This window comes from Bemisia tabaci, chromosome 8 (assembly GCF_918797505.1).
Source record: "Bemisia tabaci chromosome 8, PGI_BMITA_v3".
Lineage (NCBI taxonomy): Eukaryota > Metazoa > Arthropoda > Insecta > Hemiptera > Aleyrodidae > Bemisia > Bemisia tabaci.
The window spans coordinates 29,153,549-29,178,153 of NC_092800.1; the positions used below are offsets into that span (position 1 = coordinate 29,153,549).

The following is a 24,605-nucleotide window of genomic DNA, read 5'->3' on the forward strand; positions in this document are numbered from 1 at the left end:
CCTGGAGATGCGTGTCATGAGAAACTAAGAGAGAGTCAGAAGAAATGAGGGAGAAAAGGAGAGATGAAAAACTGTCTCAAGGCAAATTTGGAAGAAACGTTGGTATGCAGACAGGAGGTCTACAGCAAAATTGTCCACAAGCAGAAAGTCTACATTCTTTGGTCTACATTTAAAATGTCTAGAACTAAAAAGTCCACTACGAAAATGTCTACAAATGAAAATGTCTCCTACAAAAAGTCTTTCCTCAGAAAGTTCACTTCTAAATGAAACAGGTAGAGTGAACTCACATCAGTTACTTCTTTAGTTGTCATATCATCCAGCATCCACATCTTCGTCAATAAGTTGCGGGTACACTTTGAGATGGTGACTAATGGCTCTAAGGTAAAGCGCAACATTGTTTTCTGCACGATGGTCGTCGTAAAATCGTAAAATTTTTATGATAATCTTCATAAAAATATAAATTGTACTACCTATACAAAATATTCTAGTTGAGGATAATACTGATATTAATATATACATCATAGCTTAAAAGCTTATTTACCCTTTAAAAAAAAACTGCGTTTTATTATGCATACACGACGAAGTAGTGGATATTGTTGGAGACAGAAATTTTCGCGACAAATCGTCCATTTTAAAAAAAAAGAAAAATAGAAAAAAGTTATCGCGTTATGTCCTTCCAGAGAGCAGAGATAAAAGAAATATCATTCCTTTCATCCTCCGGCGAAAATCTAGGCGACCCAACAATACTGTATGTAAGCGCGCCTATATTGGACGGATGCCACTATTACTACTTCGTAAGCGTCCGTATTGCATACATACGAAACGGAAGGCGCGGTAGTTCCTAACGCTCGCAAGTAATCAAAGTACGGTGAAACTAAGTGATCACGGAAATTAAATTTAAAACCAGGGGGTACGCGTACGCCCCATGACAGCTTCGCGGTCAAACGCCCCCCCCCCCCCAAATAACTTCGCACCTTAAGCATTGTTTCGTGCGCCACTCTCATGATATCATATTATAGGGTAAGATATTTAAACATACAATAAAATCTCAATTTTTCCAAAAATGTATTACAATGAATTAGAGAGTAAAGTTCATGAAAAGTGAAAACACTGAGTTACTAAGCAAAATTTAAGGTTAGACAAATAACCAGAGTACACCTAATCAGAGGTTATTTATAGGAGACGTATAATTAAAAGAAGAAAATTAGTATTGCATATCGATGGCTAACAAATACAACACCGCCAACCTGCAAACTGACGATTTTGCAAAACAGAAGAGAAAACTTCGCCAGTTTTATAATTTTGAGGTTAGATTTAAAAGCTTTTCTATGTTGGAGCGTCACTGAAGTAGTAGTAGTAGTAAAATAATTTTATTTTAGAGCGGTGCTTTAGCATCTAAGGCCATTTACACCTCTAAAGAGGGCAGTAACAGTCATAAATTTACATGGAAATATCACTAAAAATACAAAAGGGTTGAGGGGAAAGGTTAAATTTTGCTTTCCTATAGAAAATGAGAAAAAAATCTAAGATCATCAGCTTGCGCATTTTATACTGCAGAATGCGGGAAAGTCGCTAACTCATTTTCAGTTGGGTGGTATATTAATTGTTTGTTAGCCGCCGATATACAGAATATAATCGCTAAAACAAAACTTATTGGCCACATATTTGAATTATAAGATCCGATAAATTACCTCTATATTTTCCCCTCTTTTTTCGATTAATTCTATTGTTTGAATCGAGTACATCACAAATACTAGCTCAGTACATCTCAGCAAAGATCTCTACATATATTTCTACTGTCTACTGCAGTTCCGACGGTCTCGTTTTTCCTCTCGGGAATTGGACGTGTTTATGCCAAAATAAACCGTGTGCATTTAGTTTACGTGCAACATAGGTCTCTCTAGCAATAATATGTCCAATTGTATATTTATACTGTAAAAAATTGAGTGTGTATTACACTGCTTGTATAATGACACATTATTCTTCCGAAGCACATACGCATGACAAAGATTAAGTAACTTTTTGAGGACTATTTCGTCATTATCTGATATGAGATAGTGGTTAGATTGAAATCACTGATTAGGTTTCCTAAATTTCATAGAGCCTACTTGAAATTTCAATTTCGTTAGTTTACTGAAAGAATCGGATGAATCCTCTGTGTAAAGATTTCTGTTTAGGTGTTGTCTTCGTACCTCTGCCACTTTCCAATTTTCATCTCAAATTACTGAGTGGTAGCAGCCCCTGGAGCTGCTAAGACGGCAAGTCAACCGAAAAAAACTCCTGCGGAGATCAAGGTAAAGCTGCTCAAGTTCAACATCATACCGGATAGTATATACCCATTAAGGGCTTTCCGGAACATGAAATACAGGTAAATTACAGTGTTTTGTTTGATATTTTTTATAAGAAAAAGAAGATAAATCCAACATGAATATGTTGGAAAAGCGTGCCGAATAACTGAAATGTCGGACACATACCCCTGGTTATGAACCCTTAGCGCTCACAAGGATTTGCCTCTCCAAAAAATACGAAATACGAAAGAAAAAAACTCCACAATTTCGGCAAAATGTAAAGGAGCCAGTAATGAACCTGCCTTTAAATTTGGGAAACCCCCAAATGTGCTCTTGATTTTTTTGGCTTGTGTACGTAGTATACCGCCTTTGGGATCGTTTCGTCCCCCTACTCGATACAATAACCGAAGCCCCTAGTTCTTACCGGAAAGTGACTGCCGCGAACTTCTAAGATTTTCCAAAGCGTGTAAAAAGTTTACTAATCCGTCAATAATTATGATTTAAATTTTTTTTGTCATTCTGGGGCTTTCTAGTTTATGTGCAATGAATACCAAGAGTCTACGTTACTTGGTTTTTTTTTTAAAAAAAAAAAAACCTAAGAATGCTCCGCGCTAATTTAAAATATGCATATATAAGCAGAAGCTAACGAACTGATTCGAGGATGGCTGAGCAGTTCGGCACTCTTCGAATGATAATTTCAATCCTCCGTTTTGTTGAAAACGTTGCTTTGACAGAGCTCTACACCCCTGTTTACCTTTTCAAAATTTGGTACCTCTGCTCTGATAGCCAGGGCCAGCCAGAGCAGCCGTAAGTGCAATCTGTGATGAGCTTGAGACTCATTAGACCATTTGCTAAACGTGGCTCATACAGGAATCCACTTATCCCTCTCTTCTCCACGCGCCTGATCACTGCGTCGGCGTCTCGAGGAACAATAGCCCGTTTCCCGGCGCGGCGGCCGCCGGGACCCTATTACTTACGCTTGATTAACCATTTTACCGTCACGCTAGAATTCGTCAAATTTTCAAAAAAAATTGTTTCGCGAGTATTTAGCAATGTTTTCCTTACCCTCCGTTAAAACACGAATGCAAAGAGGCCTCTTTCATAAAAAAAGGACGAATAGAAGAGAAGTTACAGCATTCGAAATCCGAAAAAATCAACAAAACCTCGAATTCTCCATACACAAAATAAAATGAGGGGGAAAAAATAAATGTAAATTACAATTAAATATAATTGACCTCAGAATTTGACAAGCAATTCCATCATGTAACGGAGGAAAAATTGGGAGAAATCACAAAAAATTCGCCTCTTGCAAGGGACTTCCTTGTAACAATTTTGACCTGAAGACAAGGGTCGAATAGCAGCAGTACTCCATACAATACACGGTATGTGTCTGAACGAGTTAAACATTTTTCATAAGTCCAAATAAAAAATTCTTTATATTTTTAACTACAGTGTCTCTTGAGTCGTTTAAGCCAAAAAACAAAAACAAAAATCCCGTCGAGATTCTGGAACAGAGACAATTCTGGAACGTAAAGGCGCTTGAAAAGTATTCTGGGGCTAAGAAAGCTAAATCACCGGTCGTAAATTCCGTTATATTATTAAAAAGAAATTGACTCCATAGTTTAATGCCTTAGTTTCTTAAATACGATTATTTTAAGCACTCAAACATTATTTTATACCACCAATGAGGTGATTTCCCGAGAGCCGATAATATCACGAATTTCTCATAGAACCCTTCAAAAATGGCTTGCTCTTTGGGCAGCCAATTCGGCCATCGAACCCGGGTTTAAATGGAAGGTAATGATAACACAAAGCTCTGAGAAAAATTTTGAGATGAATATAGGAACGGTTTGTAAATAACGAAGAGAGGCGGGCACAGCGGCTTTAATCCGATCTAATTTTTGCCGTTATTCTGTTGAATTGATGTTGCCGCGGACTTCTGACTGTGTCCACACATGGTTTCTGTTCAGCATATCGATACATTAGTATTTTTACACGTAGAATCTAATTTTCACGTCAGGGAGTCGACATATTTCGATTTTTTCGATTTTATACGGAAAATTGATGGTTTTTCAGGATTGAAAGTACTTATTTTTGTTTCATGAAAAATCAATGCACCCAAAATGACTATAGCATATTGAATTTTACATACATATGTGCACTCACGAAATTGATTGGTAAATTCAACGAGTAGGTACATCGACCTGATATCAAGTTTCTGCGAATTTTTACGGCAAATCGGTAGATTTTCGGGATGTAAATTGCTTACTTTGAATTCATGAATGAAATAAGCATGGACATGGCTGAATTTATTTGCATATAGTGAAATAGCATATCTGAAATAGTGCATGTAAAACAATCTGAATCCTTATTCATTGTCAACTTCAAGAATTTGTCTGCAACTGATGTTAGAAAACAAGTATATGAGAGTACAACACTGCTACGATTAGTAGACTACACCTAATTGGGGTCATACGAAAAGTCATCTTCCAGTGACAACTCCGATCAGTAATCACAAGTATATAATTATGTATATTAACCATCACGAATTACACGGTTAGTTTTAAGTCATGTTACGCTGTTTCAAATAATTTTCTTTACTATTAACATGTTAAGTTGTTCTCTGATTCTTTTGTCTCGGAAAAAAAAAGATAAATGAGGAAATGAACTTTTGTACGCTGTCTTCCGCCAGCTTCTTTGGGGCGGGAGGGGTGTAGTGAGCGCAGCAAAATAAATAAGAAATACATAAAGCTGGCAACAAGGCATTATGCCGAAAATAGTAAAGTGCAACAATGCAGCAGGATGCACTTGCGCATTTAAGGAATAGTTAAAAGACCAAGTCCAATCCCAAATTGTAAAAGTAGTTCCTGGAAGAACAGGTGAATCGGGAAAAGTAAAACAAAATTAAAAGGTTTGGGCAATAAATGTGTCAAGCCCAAGTAAGGCAGATTCATCGCACGGGTCTTTGTCAGAGCCACCCTAGAGAAAATATTACCCCGCAGCGAGCTCGCAGACAGCGACACTAAACTGCAGAAGTTGAAGGATTTGTTAGGACCATCCGAAGCTCTAGCAATGATCAGGCCAAATATGCGACCCTGTCCTACTGTTCCCTGCCAAAGTTGCATGAAAAGAATAGGAGTCAACATGAAAAGAAAGGGACAGAGTAAGTCTTGTAAGGTGATTAACATTTTTAATTTTTTTTACATACCTCTTGGTTTCCAGTTGTAATTTATGTTTTAATTTTATCCACTGAATTTAAATAAGAATATAAATGAAAAAATGTAAACAAATGAAAAAGTATGTGGTCACCAACTGGTTGTCCTCTGAATTTTCATGGATAGTACTTTGAAAAGTTCTGCAACATCAGACCATAATCAAGAAGCAGTAAGGAAAATGCGTATACTTACTGACTTAACTGCAAGGGCTGACATGCTAAATTTGGGCTTTTAAAATGCCCACTTACCTTCACTATAAAGTTGATGCAAAGAGTACAGTTCTAGAGTGATTAGACATTGTAAATTTGAAGAAAATTCCTCCCTCCAATGAGTATTTTCCTGCTTGAAGGAGAAGGAACAGCACATTATGTGTGATTGATATGCTGAAGGAAAAGCTCTCGCTTAAAATTAATGAAAAGAATCGGTCAGTTTAACTTGACTTATTCACTTATAACTATCAAAATTCAGAAATTTGTACAATTCATTTTGAGTGTGATCTTGGTGAATGATGATTATTTTTTTAATTTTATAGGCCAGTGATGATGCAATTTTTCTAAAAATCACTACCTGATCCTTGAATTCTTGGAATTTGTCTATTCTTGCAAGGAGCGAAGAATGCCTCATAGTGTGGAATATTTTGGAAGACCATGTGCAAATAAGGTACAGATTATTCTTATTTTTTGGCATGCTAAAATAGATAAGAACATTTGTGAGAGGATTCACGGAAAAAAAAGGTTAAAAAAGTTTTGATTGGTAGGTTTTTTTTGGTTTTTTTTTCTAAAAAAAAAAAAAATATAAATAAAAAATTGTGTTTAATTTTAAGGCACTCTTTTGGTATACAGAACAATTTCAGTTCACTGACCCACATTGTTTTGAGCCAAGGAATGTGCTTTTGAATTAAATACAATTTTTCTTTCAAATTCAAAAACTTTTTTAACATTTTTATCAGTATATATTAGATGCTGCAATTGATCCTTAATTTTTAATGAGGCTCTGAACCTGTGTTTACCTCTGTGGTCAGGTTACCTGCTGGCTAATATACCTACTGTGAGGACTCTCACCCAGTGGATAGGAGCCAACCTAACTGCGAGGTCCTCTCACCTATCTGCGAGGTGCTCTCACCTATCGGCGAGGTCTCCTAACCTATCGCGAGGCGAGGTCCTCGCCGTGAGCTGTCAGCACCTCGCGGCGAGGTCCATGCCTAACCGACTTCCTCACTGCGAGGTCTTGGCAAGGTCATCACCTAACTGCGAGGAGTTTCCTAACCGCGAGGTCCAAAATATGCTGCGAGCTGTCTGCGAGCTCGCTGCGAGGTAATATTTTCTCTAGGGCAGCTGCGAGGGGGTATTTTCAATATACTTTAATGATGGTGAAAATTCATTGCATAGGTATGGAAATAATGGATATGGGTAGGTCGAAAGCGTAGGTAATGCAAAAAATTGACATTTATAGAATGTATTAGTTATTACACATTTGCACTTAACATTCTCAGATAGCAGAAAAGAAAAAATAACCACCGATAACACCTATACAAATTCAACAATTACGTTCCTCTTGCCATTTTAAAAAAAGACCCAATAGCTCAAAAAGACCTTTATAGCTCTTCCACCGATAGAAAATATATCATATTATACAATTTTATCCGTGCTTTTCATTATGATGTCAGATCCTCAGGACATACAGTCAGCAGAGTGCCGGACCCTGCGTCTAAATTTTACTTCTTGACATATTATACTTAGTGGCTTTCTTTCATAACATCCATTATCACCAGGAGGATATACCTTCTTAGGCCACTACACTCATGAAGAAACAAAACAACCTGAAATCACATGATACTCATGAGGAAGATTACGTCAACAGTCTTTTATTTTCTTACAATACGTTATTTCATTAGAAAGGGCGTGAACCACACGTATATCTGCATAAAACATAGCAGCCATAAATAATCAAAAACGATGAGTCAGAAACGATAGTCGATTATGTCGCTTGAATTCAAACAAGTAATACTCTTTATATCTATAATTTCTACGGGCAGAAATCGGTACTCTTTGAATTATATATCCATCGTGATGTATTAGTAGCGGCTAAAAGACGGCTACCATCACCACGTGAGAAACAGAAAAACTTCGTGAAGTTGTTTAAATGACTTACCGATCATTAAAAAAGTGAAGAAATCATCTACTCCCCGCGAAAATCTGACCGGAAACGGTCGCGCAACATCATTTCCAAAATTAGCGTTGTAGACGTATTTAATCTGGTGAAACAAAAATATAAGATTGTTTATCCTTTTTGGCTACCAAGAGAGAGTGTGGAAATAGTACCAAGGGTTAAAAGCGGAAATCGTGCGACGTATAAGTTGAAAACGTATTGTCTCACTGAAAATAACGGAATATGTAATGAAAAACCGAGACTTGGAAACTGCGTCGAAAATTAAAATTAAGATGACGATACGAATGCACGTCTATAGAGGTAAAAAGACATATTTTTAGTAAGATTCTTTTAACTTTGTGCGACGTTGGCTGTGTGTTCAGAAGAACTTTCGCTCCGCAAATTCTCCACATGCAGAGATAGGGAGCAAATGAATTATCAGGGTAGGCCACCTTGTGATGCAAATTCCAAGACTGAAAACTCAGCAACTCTGCGTATGTAATTGTTCCCTATCTCTGCACGGAGAGTTTGACTAGATTTAGAAGTAGACTCTCAAGATGGCATGGGATATTTCCTCCATCACAGGCTCTAATTTGAGAGCTTTTTTTGTGCTTCGGAGTTTTTTTTTGTGGAGGAAACCAATGGCACCATCGTGTTCTTCGCGAAATTTTGCGTAGGAACCGGTGTTTAAATTGCACATCCCCCACACATGCAATTAAAAGCTCGTTCTTTTTTAAAGCAGCAGCATATCTCGATTTTTTCTTTTGCCTGTAGGTAAACCTCGTCCACATTGTTGAAAGTACCGAGAAAACGCTTACCGTTAGTTCATGCTTTGAGGGACGATCGACAGTATCAAGCACGATGTCCTGTTCCTCAATTTCTTCCGGAGTTTTCACTAACATGACCAGTTCCGCTAGCAAAAAAGCGAATATCAAACTCAATCGGAGCTGAACAGCCATTGTACAAAAGAAAAAACAATCTATACTATAAGCTCCAAGACCTCCTAATTTTGCGAAACTGGTGACGCTTAGTTCCAGCGTTCTACCGGGCCGATTTTCATGATTTTTGCGGCTATCGACGGGCAATTGTCTCTAAATAAGCCAACTCTTTTCAGATTTTCAAAATATTGCCCAGGTTTTTTTATATTACGTGGTAAAGTTGCGAATTCTCCCATTTAAACAATGTAAATTTATACTTTTTGTCATAGTTCGTTTGAGCGTTCTACCGGGCCGATTTCCATGATTTTTGCGTAAATCGATAGGTAATAGGCCCTAGATGAGCCCGCTGTAATCAGATTTTGGAAAAAGGACCCAGGTTTTTTTAAAATCACGTTATAAAAGTGAGTGAGTTTATAGAGTGCTCCGGTACTGCTACCGCTATGCGCGGGAGGATGCGCAGTGGTCGAGGAGGTTGCGCAGTAGCTGTGTAGCCTGCGCATCAGCTCTACACTTATCTACACAAGATTCGCATCCAAGCCCTCACGTCGAGCGGTGACCGAGTCGTCTAAGACTTCGAACGCGTCCACTGTGAACTCGATGTAGGTTCGATTCCCGACTCAGGAAATCTTCACTATTACCTTACTATCATTGTCATTGTTCTACTGCAATATTTCATCAAGCAGTCATTTCAAAACAGGTCCTTTTAATTTTAAAGTAATTTTAAGTAAAGTTTAAAATTAAAGTATACCTCATATCGTAATTGTTTAGGGGAAAAATAAAACTAACACTGATAGGAGGGTAAAAATAGGGCCGCGAAGCGGCCCATTGATGGCGCGGAGCGCCTTCAGGGGGTTGGGCCGCGTAGCGGCCAGGGGGCGTAGCCCCCTAGTTTCAATATACACCGGCACCGCACACTGGTTAATGGCACCGCGAAAACACCCTTAAACGTTTCAGCAAACTAACGACATTGAAATTTCAATTAACCTCTATGAAATGTATGAGATCTAATCAGTGATTTCAATCTTAAACACTCTTTCATACTGAAACATGACGAAACGGCGCGGCGGTCCTCAAAAAGTTATTCAATCTTAGTCATGCGGATGTGCCTCGGAAGAATAGTGGGCCATTGCACACGCAGTCCTCCATTTTTGACAACGTAAATATACAATTGGACATACGTATGCCAAAAAGAACTATGTCGCACATAAACCGTATGATGCACTTGGTTCCTTTTAGTATAAACACATCCAAATGCCGAGAAGAGAAATGAGACCGTATATATGTATAAATCTTAGTTGATATTCATAAATGCATAAATGAATAATATATACATGTATTCCAACTGTTTTCAAGTTTTTTTATTCATGATAACGATTATATGTGTACCGCCTAAAGAAGAAATTTAAAGGTAAGGGATTTATAAATTCTGTAATTGACTTTCTAGGTGAAAAAGGCATAGATTTGACGCTACCAACCTATACATGGTGCGGGCCAGGAACTGATGTTGAAAAGAATTTAAGAGAAGGAAAACCCCCTAAAAATTCCCTCGATTTATTTTGCAAAGACCATGACTTAGTTTTTCACCATAGCGAATACCCAGAGGTGTAAGGAGAAAAGCAGATAAAATTTTAATAGATAAAGCTTGGGAAAGAGTGAAATTTTAAAAGATAAAGCTTGGGAAAGAGTAACTGCTAAAGATACTCCTTTAGAGGAGCGACTTACTGCTTACTTGATTACAAATTTAATGAAAGCTAAAGTTGCTATGGGTGGTGGGATGGGAAAAACTGAAAAAAAGCAAGGAAGAAAAAAAATGGAGAAAAATAAAGGGAAAAGGATTTGTGCAGGTCCTGGATTTCCCCACATTCTGAGTAAAATTAGATCTACATTTAAAAAAATAAAGGAGAGAGACATTTAATTTTAGGTAGAAAATTTACAGAGTTAGTAGTAATTTTTCGAGCTTCACCAAGTCAAAATTCACGAACACTATTAGTATTTTTCATTTAATTGATAGTACGAAAACAGTAAGTAATTTTCAAGCTTCACAAAGTTGAAAACAGAAAGCGTCAAGTATTTAAATTTTACGACTAAGAAGATCTGTAAAGTTAGTAGTAATTTTTCGAGCTATCCCAAGTCAAAAATTCACGAAAACCAAAAGTAATTTTCATTATTTATTGATAGTACGGAAACAGTTAGTAATTTTCAAGCTTCACAAAGTTGAAAATAGAAAGCGTAACGTAATTTTCAAGAATTTTTTTTATTATTATATTCTCTAATTAAGGACTTCCTACGAAACTCTAGGTAATTTTCCTTGCAATAGTTCAATCCAAATCTAAAATTTTCATTTGCTTTAAAGTGAAAAATTAGCCGAAAGTCTCAAGTAAGTTTATTAGAAGAATTAAATATTCAGTGAAATTCTATTCGCCGATTTTCCATTAAATTTTCTGGGGCAGCAGAAAATTATTACCAAAATTTAGACGAAAAGTCGAAATAGGAGAATTGTTATCATGGAGTGAAATTTTATCCCCAAATTTTACTGCAGATTATTTCTGGGGCAGCAGAAAAGAATTTGCAATTTGTTTAAACAAAAGTCTTCAAGAAAATTTGTTTATTTTATTCGTTTATTCTAAAATTTCTGGGGCAGCAGAAAAGTAATTCAAGAAATTTAGACGAAAAGTCGAAATAGGAGAATTGTTATCATGGAGAGAAATTTTATTCGCAAATTTTACTGCAGATCATTTCTGGGGCAGCAGAAAAGAATTTAAAATTTGTTTAAACAAAAGTCTTCAAGAAAATTTGTTTATTTTATTCGTTTATTCTAAAATTTCTGGGGCAGCAGAAAAGTAATTCAAGAAATTTAGACGAAAGTCTTGAGTAAATTTCATTGAAATTTCGAATTATCAGTCGAATTTAATTCGCAGATATTACTTTAAGTAGTAAATTTACAGAGCTACAGATAGCTTCAAATAATTTCTGGGGCAGCAGAAAAGCTATTTATTAAAATTCTGTTTCAAACTTGTAAGCAAGATTAAATCTTTGTGAAGTTCAACCTGTGCATACTTCAAAGTTCTGAAAGTTGATTTCTTCTTCAAGCTTTCATACTGGCATTTTTTTTAAAAGAAAGTTTAGTTTAAGTGTATCATCTCCTTGTGCCTATCGCGGCAATTTGGCGACTTTGTCTCAGATTTATCCTCCCGTGCTGATTCTCATACGCAGCTGTGATCAAACTTTTCAAATCACGACGATGATTGCGCAGAGAATCTGGACGCGCGACGAAATCTCGGATTTCTTTAAGCCTTTTTGCTGATTCTTCTTTCATTGCCTCTATCAGTGTTTGCTAAATTAGTGCCGAGTACGCGGAAGTATCTTATTTTTTTTGCTAGAGTCAAAATTTTCTCTGCTCGTCGGGAAATTGTGCGTCGTTCCATAAACATCGCGTCGAGTAAATAAACAGTAAAAGCTACCTTGTCTACATTGAATTGCGACTTGTGTGAGAGTTACGGGAAGCAACTCAATGAAGAGAATAGTATAATGCGAAAACATATTTTTCAAAATCGAGTTTTTAGAGACTCATCTATGTTTTCAATCGCGCTCGTTGCACCGAGAGCGGTTGCGAAAACGCTGATGCCAGTAAACTCAAAGAAGAACCGACCGAGTCCATATTGCCTCATGCCGGTTTGATTGAGAACGAGTACGATGCGGTTGGGTTTGAATGGCAAACCGAACTTGTGCAGGCAATCCCAGGACCAGGAGACATACTGTTAGAGGGCATGGAGACCAGAGACAATGGCCGAAAAATGACCCAAGACTGGAACCAAACATTTCAACCTGGTTTATGGGGGCAAAGCTCCGCGCAGATGAATCCTCGAGGACACAAGGTCTCCCAAGAAATACTGGGACAAAACCGAGAAATTCAAGGTCAGCAACAAGAAATTTTTAAAGCCCAGCTGGAGGTGATGAGAACGTTGAGCCAATCCATATTGGAATGGAACCAGTTGACAGCAGGATCCAACGTTCCCCGATCAGCAGAAGGACCAATAATTTCAATAAAGGCACCCCCCTTCAAGAGACTTTTCAAGGGTGAAAGTGACTATGAGATCAGAGACTTTTTGAAAGACTTCGAAACACACGACCGCAACTGTTCGGACAAAGAAAAGAGGGAACAGCTCAGATGCCACCTTGGCAAGAGGGCGGTACTGTATTAGGACAACGAGGAAGTATCATTCATGAATTGTCGATCCTTTGACGAGGTCAAGCAAAAATTGATAGAATACTTTGACGACGAAGAGGACGCACTAGAAAAATCCGTGGCCTGCAAGCAAAAAAGTGACGAGGACCCGTTGGATTTTATCCAAATTAAGAGAAAATTGGCAAGGAATCTATGGTTTAATATCACAGAGGCTCAACTAGTTCAAAACATAAATTGGGCCTGACACCGCAGTGTACCGCGCCATAGTTATGGTCAGCCGTGATTCAACAATATAAGAATCGGTGAAGTCCGTCAAGAACGCTAAGCTGGTTGTTTCATCCACAGAGAAAGAAAAAAAGTCGCTTTTGGTGATAAATCACCCAGCGGGTCACGACCAGTTGCTAGAATCCAGGGTAAAAACCGCGGAAAATACTTTAGCAACGTTGGTAGCCGCAGTTGAGTCAAATCGTGCAGAGACGGATAGGAGCACTCGCGCATTGGACGCTTTGAGGCAGGATTTGGCCAGGGAAGTGGACGCAATAGTCGCGGCAGGAAAAAGGCTACGAGCTTCGGAGTACGGTGATGCGCCCTATCAGGGACAGCAACAAATGGCAGGGATGCCCTTCAAGAAAAGAAAATGGACCTGAAACCAAGAAGTTGACGCCCTGTGTGCCTCAGCAAACTCCAAGAATCAGCAGTGTAGATGGAACGGGAACGAACGTGAATCAGGCCGTTTCAAGGCCGCAACCTGCAAATCCTCATCAAAGTGAGTACAAGAATTTTCAACAACAAAACAATGCTGGGGGAACAATGAAAGCAACAGTGAGGGAAAATGAACAGCTAAGATATTTTCAATTAGTTCTAAAGAGGCTTTGGATCCCTCAGGCAGTACAGTGAAATCTCGTGATACTTTTGATACTAAAAATCCTAGAAGCCTGTAAAAAATGAGTGTCATAAGTTTTTTGCTAAAGGCAATGCTGGTGTACGTGGAGTAACAGTGACCCACGACCCGAAGCGTGCAATTTCTGAAGACACCGGAAATTCCTTAAAAAATGATCGCAAGAAAGCAAAAAGATACAAAATAGAGAGTAATTTCAGTAATAAGGAAGTGATTTTGGACAAATCTGGGTATGATTTTTCAGATTCAGATGCTGTGGATGGTGAACCTATTTACATAAGAAGTGTTATTTTCGTACAAGATAAAAACGTTAAGCAAGAGGTTCATTCCTTGTCTGATTTTAATGATACAAATTTGGGGTGTAATGCATCTTTGAGCAGTGTTTCAGATACTTCCATGGAAATTGGCACAAACGAAGGGAGTGTCGAGTCCGCAACGGAGCGTGAAGATCCCAACTCGCTCAAGATTTGCAAATCTGAGGAGAAGCCAGCCGCATGTGTAACTCAGGGAGGAGATCCTGGGGGATACACCGAAAAAAAGAAAGAAATTGGTTTAACATTTTGGATGTAAAAAGAGTGTGCGAGAACTTATAAAATACTAAATTACCCGCCCCAGCAGTTAGTTTTACATCTTGGCATTGCTGAAGTAGCTGCTGTAGCGGGTAATTCAGCATTTTCTGAGTTCTCGCACACTTTTTTTACATACAGAATGTTAAATCAACTTCACTTTTTTTTCGGTGTAGTATCAATCCGTATACGTATCAATAGTGGTTTCGATATCAAAACGTATAACTTTCTCATCTTAATGACGATGACTTTTTTACAGGAAACGATGAAATATTCTTTGATTCTCAGATTTTTTCGTTTGTTCAATTTTAATCTTCTTAACAGACTTTTCTAAAAGACGGGGAATCAAGAATTATACGTAAAAAAGGGGATATTCATTACAGTAAGTCCAGTTAAAAAGAAGCGGTTGCAAAAAATGCAGGTTTAAGGGGGAAAAAGTCTTTAACATTTCTTGATCGTCTCCTGTTTTGAAAAATGATGTATATATATATTTTTTCTTCCGGAAAATTTTAGTCGTTTTACCTCCGTCTCTTTTCCTCCTTTCTTTCACGTTCCTCCTCGGTTTATTCAGAACGCATGCACGTACTTCGGTTTCATTATTTACTTTCGTACGGGATTACTCGTTCGTTACTTTTTCGTTTATTTTCATTACTCTTGATTTTTTCATGGTTTTTGTACATGCTTAATATGTTCGTTGTGTATGCATCGGTACATATACTTTGCACTGCATGAATTCTGTAATCGAGCAATCAAGATTAAAAAAAAAAAAAGGCCAAGTTTTTTCAACTAATTTTACATCGACATTCAGATTTTCAAGTCCCATCTTATCAAAGCAAAGGATTGGGCTGAGTAACGCGGCTCAAATTACAAAATCTAATTGTAGAGCAAATTAATTTCAGTGACTTAAGCTGAATACTGTCATCAAGTCCTTCTTGGGTGTGTCTCTCTTTTTCTTCTTAAGTCCTCAAGTTTTCTTTAGTTCTGCTATAATACGGCAGAAACTTGTAACAGGTTTCATTCTTCATCATCATATCAAGCCGCTACCTCAGCGCACTAAAGCACTCTGCGACTCCAAATCGCCATCGGAATCGATCCTCCCACAAATCATCGGGCAGATTATACCGTCTGATCTCCCCCTCCACTCCCTCTCGCCAACCTTTTACTGGACGTCCACGCCGCCTTCTTCCGGGAGGAACCCAATCAAATACCTTTCTGGGCAACCTACTATCTGCCATTCTCCGCACATGTATATACCAAACCAGCTGCCTGGTTTTGATATCGTGCACAATATCTTCCTCAACCCCCATTATTCCACGCACTCGTTCATTACGAACGCGCTCTCTCCGCGAGATCCCTGCAGACCTCCCCAAAAGTCCATTTCGGTTGCCCGTAAGATATCCTCGGATATTTTCTTTAATTGCCAGACCTCACTCCCGTACGTAATTATGCTCTTCACGATGGCGCTGTACATTCTCCGTTGATCCCAGAGAACCCCGTTTAACATCGCGATGGCTTTTCTTCCTTGCAAATTACGTTCTCTGATGGCCCGATCAAACTTCCCATCTTGGGTCAGCCATACTTCAAGGAATTCAAGATTCACCGTGTCTGAGGCCTTCTGGACCAAGAGACAGCTGCTTGTAGGCGCTATTCTTGTAGCCGCTATCCGTTTCACGCTGTCCGCAATGACCGCACTGTGTTTGATGCAATGCGTGAAGTATTCGTGCAGACTTGTAGGCGCTAATATGTGTTACATGCCGATCGCCGCGCCAAGGGCTTTTTCTTTTCATCTCAAGTCCTCGTCATCATTTCTCTCTTGGTAAGTCGCGCCGTTCCAGGCCAAATTGCGTGTTTGGTTTCTCTCTTAACTCGACTAATTAAAGGTGCATGAACACCTCACGCATTGCGTCAAACACAGTGCAGTCTGCGAGGCGCGGTGGCGCGGCGGCGGAAGTTAAAATCATTTATTCACATTTATGTTTGTTCTTTCATAAATTGTTCGTTCATTTCTTATGAATGGAAGGCCTTGTCCACACAGAGATGGGTTTACGAAACTTAACTTTCGCACAAAGTTCCGTAAGCTTTTGCTAGCAGTATTGACAGGGCTTTCCCAAAAAATGTGTTCAACAAGAGTAAACGCGTCTTATGCACTCCTCCCCTGGTGGCACGTTCATTTGATGGTTTTTATTGATGTTTCAAAACTAATGAGAAGGGGGCGGCAAAATACAGGCTGCCCGTGGGCGGCAAGTAGGTAAATCCGGCCCTGGGGGAAACAAGCTTGTAAAGTATTATATTTACATTAATATAAACAATATCGCCAACAGGGGTATTTTGTATCGTATAATTTATATTTATATAAAGATTATCATACAAATTTAGATTGAATGAAAAGTTATATCAATTATTTCAACAAATATAAGATTTCATTTATTAGTAGATAAAAATCATCCATTTTTATGACACCATTTTCCAACCAAATTCTATGCAAGAAGAGATAGTATGACAGTCATGAATTAAATCAATTTTTAAGTATGCATGACGGTAAACACACTTGTAAAAGAGCTAATCACAAATGCCGAATGCACATATTGATGGAAAAAGTCGTAGGTGTCCAGATTACGATATTTGGACCGCGTTTAACAGAAAGGAACCAAGCCACATCAGCTATTGCCAAATTTAATCGGGCAATTTAATTTTTTACATGAGAAAGTCTGTGTAGATTTCTTTGAAAATTTTAAGGAATTAACTTGGTACTATGGAGAAATTTCACCGACATTTGCACGAAAATCTGCACAGCCGTTTTCATGTAAAAAATTAAATTGCCGAATTAAAGTTGGCAACAGCTGATGTGGCTTGGTTCCTTTCTGTTTAACGCGGTCCATTTATAAATGAAATGTGAGAGGAAAAATCTGCAGCTCCTCAATCGAGAAACTCTTTTCTTCAACTTTCAATATTCGTACACAGAATTGGCTTAAGCATCCTCGGTGTGCGTGTTCGTTGTAGCCTCATATTTCCTGCTATCATCAGAGGGACTGGTCCTGTTCATTTCTGGAATCCAAAGCTCTTGATATTCAACGTCTTCAACATCAACCACTACGGTAAAAGGTAAAGCTGTAGAGGCTGGCGGTGGTTGCCATTCACTGTAGAAGAAATTCACTGCGTGTGGGGCCCCCAAACGGTTCCTTTTAATGAACTCCTTCGTGTTAAAGTGTCCGCGCAGATCACCGTCATACCTTAAAAAAAGTAAAAGTTAAGGTAAAAGGGTATCCCTGGGTAAGGGCACCAAAATGCCCCTCCTCACGGATTTTGAATTTCATGGTCTAAACCCTTTCAGGAGGTCCTGAAAACATGGAATTGGGCAATTTTTACCTCCTGACCCCAACAATCCCCCCTCCCCTCCGACCCAAAAACCGCATTTTTTGGGGAATTTAGGGGTATTTTCATCGAAAAACGCGGGAGATATGAAATAAAACGTGAAAATACCCAAAATTCCTCGAAAAATGGGGTTTATGGGGCTGGAGGGGGGTGGTTGGGTAAAAATTGCCCAAAACCATGTTTTTAGGACCTCCTGAAAGGGTTTAGACCATTATATTCCAAATCTTTGAGGATGGGCATTTTGGTACCCTTACCCAGGGATACCCATTCATTTACATCAACGAAACTAATTTATGCAAACGCACGCAGCTACGTGTATTGCTTCAAGCTCACAGTCATTTTTAGCAAATTAGTAAGATGACGTTTGGGATTTTCTGTGAAGCATTCGCAAGTGCAGGTAAAAAGAAAAGGAGTCTCATTGTCAGGCCAAATGAAGTTATATTAAACCCGGATAGTGGGAAAATCAGAGGTCACGGACCGTGACTCACGGTGGTTGAAAGTGCACAGTTCAAAAAACGTAATCCCGAGAAAAATGTAAATGCCGTAAGCGCAGCGCACCATTTCGCGTTATTATGATAATAATTTACGCTCTTTTGTCACAAAATGAAATTAATTGCTCATGATTTATTTTAGGACGTTAAAAAGAATTTCCTTTCAAAATCTGATTTTTCAACCCAATTTCGCAGGAAAGTTTTGCATACAAGAATTAGGATCCCATTCTTGCACGCAGAACCATTTCATTTAAAAAATGAAAAAAATAGTATAAGTAGTTTGAATGATACAAATATAAATGTACCTCGTGTTGTTAATGATTTTTTCATCGAAATTCATCTCGCCATCAGCTTGCCGGAAAACGAAAAATATATACCGATGAGGCCCTGTATGAAAGAAAAGAAACAAAATTTAAAAAAAAAATAACTAAAAAATATAAGATTCGAATATTTTTTTATTACTCCATTGATAATTATTCTCGTATTGCTTAGAAAAAGCAGAGTTGTTTGTAGTTGTTTAGACTACCCTCTTTTGGTGTTGATAAATTTTTTTCCGATGAAATATTCGATTTTGAGGTTGTGAATATTTTCCTTAACCTTTTGACGTGTGTCAGATTACGTGACAAATTCTTAAACAAATAAACGGAAAAAAATTCAAAATAGTTTACTAGAAAATTCGAATTGTTTTAGAAAAAATTGTGAACGTCCTAATTATAAACATGTATTTTTCCGGTGGCATTGCCCAACTGAAAATTTAGAGTAACTAGATGCTCGGTGATAACGAAGGTTGCGCACCTCTTGCAATTTCGCCTTCAATTTTTGAGATAAGCTAGGAAACGTCCTGTGTCGTCTACAAATCTTTCCCCACAGTAAATTATTTTAAACTCCTCTCAAAGATTTTGAAGCTGGCTCTGTCCTTTTATTCAAGCCAATTCATAATACACAATATCTAAAATATGTAAAAATTACGTAGTTCGGTGATAACGATAAGGTCTGCTTATCATTAATGCACAAATTTCGATTGATTTTCCTCCGTGCTTTTAAGAATATCCCTAAACATTTTCCGCCAAAATGGGAGAAACAAAAGGGTGAAAAAGAATAAGGAAAAAAGTACTCAGTTCTATTTTCCTAATCTTATCGGCTCCTATAAATTTTGGACTCTTCACAGGAGGATTCATTTTCAGAATTTCTGTTTTTTCTCATTTCAAGCAGCGATTGTTGAATTTAATAGGCAAAACGATAGACAAAGAAGACACAGGGAGTATGGAGCGACCCTATTGGTTGAAATGGTTGATTCTCATAGAGTAGGGAGGTAAATAATGGACTAACTATATAGGGCCTCTCGTGGTTTGCCGTTAGTTAGTCTATTACCTTCCTCATTTGTCTATTTCAACCACCCACTTCCGCCAATACGATCCCTCCACATACCTTTTGTCTCCTTTGTCTATAGCTTTTTCTATCAGTTTCAACAATCAACCTGCACGTCTATCTTTTGCTTTTATTGTCTGTGAGGTAGTATTTAACCTATCTTCCTCCCTACCCACAAGGCTCTTTTAAAGTTAGGTTATCACCCTATCATCTTTCCTCTCCTCTTTAGCAGATACCTTATGTAATTTATGATCGACCCTTATCCGCTTTGCGACGTTGCAGAGGATGTCCCTTTTTTTTAAAAAAGGAGGGTCTTCTTATCATTTATGCACGAATTTTGATTGAGTTTCCTCCGTGGAACTCCGTGTTCTCTCTCGCTTTTAAGAATATCCATAAGCATTTTCCGCCAAAATGTTAAGCTGAGTTCTCTAAAAAAATAATAAAAAAGAGCAGATTTTGGCAACACACAGAAATCTCATTTGGTTCTTCTTTACTACGGTAGCTTAGCAAGGTGTAGTTCAGAGAATGTAACATACCGGTGCCTTGTTCAGGCTTAGGCGTCAAATATCTGACGATTGTATCGCCTGAAAGGAGACTGCATCCCCACATATTGGTAACGAGCCAATGGATCCATTCACGTTCCTCGGGCTGGGCCCGAGAGGGCTGGTCTGGATCTGCACAAGATAATAAACCCACCTAGAAAATGCAATGAATTGAGGTATGAGAATGGAGATGTTTACTAACCATCCCTAACGTTTTTCATTAAGGTAGAGGTATAATATTATTAAATATTTTCGACTAAATATAATGGTCAACATGCACTAAAATTCATGGCAAATAATATATTTCACGTAACAACTTCTCAATCCCTCCATCACCGAAAAAATACTTCCTCTACCCTAGAGGAGTGAGAAAGTAAAAAGTTCGGTAAGACCGAACTAGTTAAAATGATATGGAACCAGATTTTGTTCGGTGCACACAACCAAATTATTTGGTCTGCTGAACCAAATTATACAAAACCAGACTCTGCTGAACCGAACTGTAAGAATTTGTTATAATTCGGTCGCACAAACCGAGCACTTTGGCTGAACGGGTCGAATATTTCGGCCGTGAGTAACGAGCAAAACTTGGTTCTGTATCATCCGAACTATAGTATTCGGATTTACCGATTTTTTTTTTCCAATGCACCTTTCCTGTTTAATCAAACTTAACACGCTATTGTAATGTTTTACATACACGACACCAAAACAAATGCAAAATTAATAGTATTTAATTGATAGTAATTAATAATTAATAGTATGACATATTAACACCCAGCTTCTTAAGTCCGGGTTGTCCCATGCAAACTTCTCAGGTAATCACCTACATTGGCTTCAGTAGATGAAGTAGTGTCTGTTATCCATTAAAATCTAGCAATGACGTGGTGTCCTTTGCGATATATTGATTGGTCTATCATTTATAAAATCCAGTTTGATAATAATTTTATGTTTCGATTTTAGGATGCATGTTGTATGAGTGTGATATGTACGAGTTATAGTGTATCATGGATATGGGACCTAAGAGATATTTTTGACTTTTTGAGAGATTCAACTTTAGGATCTGCGATATTTTTACGACCAATAGTCTATCATCCTTGGAGTTTTTGCCCTTTTTTGATCATTCTTCGAATTGAAAGGACGTATTAAAAAAATAATTAAAAAGTGCTCTTCATTTTTTCCGATCTTGCGTTGACTTACCGATCATCAACATAGTATAGTACTCGTCTACGTCCAACCTCCGTTCAAAATTGACATAGTATGGTGGTGCATCCAAATCGTGTGGATTGAGATCATTTCCAAAGTTAGGAATGTGTTCATAGAAATACTTTAACTGTTGAAAAGAAAATATTAAAAACGCAAGTAGTGCTAATTGATATAGAGTACGAGTGAGGATAGTAAAGTTCTCGAATATGTATTCATGTTTGCATTGATACTGGCCCTCCATTCATCCTTGGAGTTCCTACGAGGGGTATTCGTAAAGTAAGTTAATATTTGTCATATCTTCTAAACTAATAAAGATAATTTAAATCTGTAAAGAGTTTGTGAATTGTCATACTCTCAGCTTTCTAAAAAGCTTCAGTTTTGTAAATTTGGTCCTTTGAGTGCCGAGTGACATCAGTTTTCCCACACCCGTCTCTCACCACCGCGTGTCCAAAATTGACGCACGTCTTTAGGGGTGCTCGATGAGTGTTACTCATTTATTTCTTAGAAAGAAGCACAAATATTGATGCAAACAGAAACTGTGATGTCATTAAAGGCTAAAATCAGCATTCAAAAGAAAATGCCTTGGCCTTTTGTCTCGTCAAGTGATGCTGCTTCATGATAATGCTAGGCCCCATACAGCTCATGTGGCCAATCAGTTGTTGACATCCTTAAAATGAGACCTTTCCCACGTACTCCTTATTCTCAGGATCTCACCCCACGTGATTTATCACTTATTACCTGAACTAGAGAAAAGTTTTGGCGATAAAAGTTCCGTGGACGACGATGAGGTGACAGAAGCTGTACAAAAGTGGTTGCAAAAACGGAATCGCCAGTTTTACGTTGATGGAATAAAAAAGCTCTTGTCATGGTATGTAAATTGTGTCCAACGAGATGGGAATTACGTGGAAAAGTAAAGCCAGATCTTCACAAACATAGAAATTTTAAATTTTAAACAAAAAATTCCATTTTAACAATTTGCAGGATGCAGCCGCATGCTACCGACCTGTGACCTCCCCAGCGCGCGTCAATTTTGGACACGCGGTGGTGAGAGACGGGTGTGGGAAAACTGATGTCACTCGGCACCCAAAGGACCAAATTTTAAAAACTTAAGCTTTTTAGAAAGCTGAGAGTATGACAATTCACAAACTCTTTACAGATTTAAATTATCTTTATTAATTTAGAAGATATGACAAATATTAACTTACTTTACGAATACCCCTCGTATATATATTTCATCAAATCAGATTGGTCACAAAAAGCTATACCCGTCGAATTGTGTGTTAAAATATGCTCTCATGCTGAGGTAAGTGGACTTTGTTAAAAACAAGTAGTAAGTAACTATCATTCGAAGCATGACTCATCATTTCTGGAATCTGCCTTTATTAAAGGGGGGAAAAATTGTACTATTACCTTCAGTTCGTATTTGGCGGGATGATCAACAATATCAGGTAATATTTTGTGCTCTTCCATTTTTTTCTTAATCTCTTTGGGTTTGTATTTGCCGGGATGATCAACAATATCTGGTAAGATTTTGTGCTCTTCCATTTTTTTCTTAATCTCTTTGGGTGGTTTTTTAACGATTGCGAAAGATATATGCAATAAAACAAAGAGGAAAACTAATTGAAATAACACAGTTGCAGTGTATCGCAAACTAATTATGAATCTTGGCATTATGTTCATACATCAAGCATTTGTATACACATATGCACAAAAACTCCTATACTCTATTCACGGTAATTTTAAGATACCAGATTTTCTCTGAAAATAAAATATAGCAGCTATCAATGGGTCACACACTTTTTTATCGAGATAGTGATTGCAGAAGTGTAAATAACTGTGTCTTCAAGAGCAGATATTACAAATAATAACCGAGCAAGTGTCCTCCTTATAATATTGATGCCTAGGAAACTGTCACAATCATCGTTGATGATCATCAAATCTAATCAGTAACTTCCATTTAAAACGAGTTGATGATCGAAACGAGACGCAACACCCAAATCATCCGATCCATAACCAAATAAACGCCGTGACTTTGACGAAAAGAGTTTGCCCTCGAATGTGATGCTTTTTTTGGTCAGCAGGGAGATATCGGAATCGATGTCAGAGTCCCTAAAATATAAGTTGCGAAGTTTACTCCATTTTTGCAAGGAGCTTTATTTTTTGATGAAAATTTCTTGAAAAGTTCTTCTATTCATGATGAAAAAAAATGTGTAAACGTCCCGTGACTCAAATGGTCATGGTTTGTATTTGAAAAAGTAATAATGGGCCTGTTGCAAAATTTTGCTAGAGCAAAAATAAGAGTTGTTTCCTGTAGATAATGCCTCAAAAACCACGATGAACGCATCGGCAAAGTCTGAAATGCACTCATAACTTCACAATTTGCGTAAGAAATTTGCGGTTTTTTGAGCTTCCCGCTTCAAAAACGATACTACGGCACAGGTGAACATTTTGTTAGAGGAGTCGCTCCATCGTCGGCATTATTCATCATGGCCGACGCTTGCGCAGTTCCGCGCGTAATTCGAGGAGAGTTAAAGATCAATCAAGGCGGGCGAGGAAAATATGAACGTAAACACGCCGATTGTTATCTGGTCTAGTCCTGTTTAGGTGTTATCTCGTCCCATCACACGTGTTTTGGTGGATTGGCGACGGCCATGATGAGTATTGCCGACGATGGAACGACTCCTCCATCAAAATGTTCACCTGTGCCGTAGTATCGTTTTTGAAGCGGGAAGCTCAAAAAACCGCAAATTTCTTACGCAAATTGTGAAGTTATGAGTGCATTTCAGACTTTGCCGATGCGCTTATCGTGGTTTTTGAGGCATTATCTACAGGAAACAACTCTTATTTTTGCTCTAGCAAAAGTTTGCAACAGGCCCATTGACGAGAAACCTGGAACTTTACAAACGATATTTCATCAAGATGAGTGTGTTCCGAGCCGATCGTTATCGATTAACGATGGAGGGTTGAATGTTCCTGAAATGCGCATATCTTAATTGACTAATTGGAATATCACCTCTGCAATGTTTAGGACGAAACAATACTACTCTCACAGGATGAATAAGAGTAATATTACTTTTGTTCTGTACCTTGCCTTATCATTTTGGTGGGCTACCGAAACAATATCGCCCATTGAAGCGAACATTTACCAAGAACAGTCATCCAACCGAATTGGATTGATGAAACGAAATCACTATATGCCAAATTGGCTAAAGGGGCGAGTCTGCAGGTCCGCACATTCTATTTTCTCCACTGGAATTAATCTGTGATGCACGATATAAACAATGAAATAAAAAAAATACAGGTGTGAAATTGTATACTTTTTTCTGAAGTATTTAAAGGTAAAGAAGTGAAAAGAAGGGAACAAACTCCTACAAATGAAAAAAATACATTCAA

The 24,605-nt window shown here is 38.0% G+C and overlaps 1 protein-coding gene and 1 long non-coding RNA gene across 4 annotated transcripts; one reads left to right on the plus strand and one right to left on the minus strand.

Moving 5' to 3' along the window:
* Nucleotides 1-55: 55 nt before the first annotated feature.
* On the plus strand, nt 56-9,925 carry LOC140225203 (uncharacterized). Of its 2 annotated transcripts, XR_011900334.1 has the most exons (3): nt 56-2,368; nt 6,036-6,163; nt 8,426-9,925. It is a non-coding gene; the product is annotated as an uncharacterized lncRNA (long non-coding RNA). The 2 variants fall into 2 exon arrangements; XR_011900333.1 differs by having other exon boundaries at nt 56-6,163.
* A 6,714-nt stretch (nt 9,926-16,639) lies between these two features.
* On the minus strand, nt 16,640-23,172 carry LOC109041428 (phosphatidylethanolamine-binding protein 1). 2 transcript variants are annotated; one of them, XM_072303136.1, is made up of 5 exons: nt 22,623-23,168; nt 21,207-21,339; nt 20,007-20,144; nt 18,408-18,489; nt 16,640-17,469 (listed from the first exon to the last, which is right to left on the minus strand). In XM_072303136.1, the coding sequence occupies exons 1-5, from the start codon at nt 22,890-22,892 to the stop codon at nt 17,208-17,210; spliced, it is 885 nt and encodes a 294-aa protein (XP_072159237.1). In that variant the 5' UTR covers nt 22,893-23,168; the 3' UTR covers nt 16,640-17,207. The 2 variants fall into 2 exon arrangements, with proteins under 2 accessions (XP_072159237.1, XP_072159238.1); XM_072303137.1 differs by lacking the exon at nt 21,207-21,339 and having other exon boundaries at nt 20,007-20,166; nt 22,623-23,172.
* Nucleotides 23,173-24,605: the final 1,433 nt, after the last annotated feature.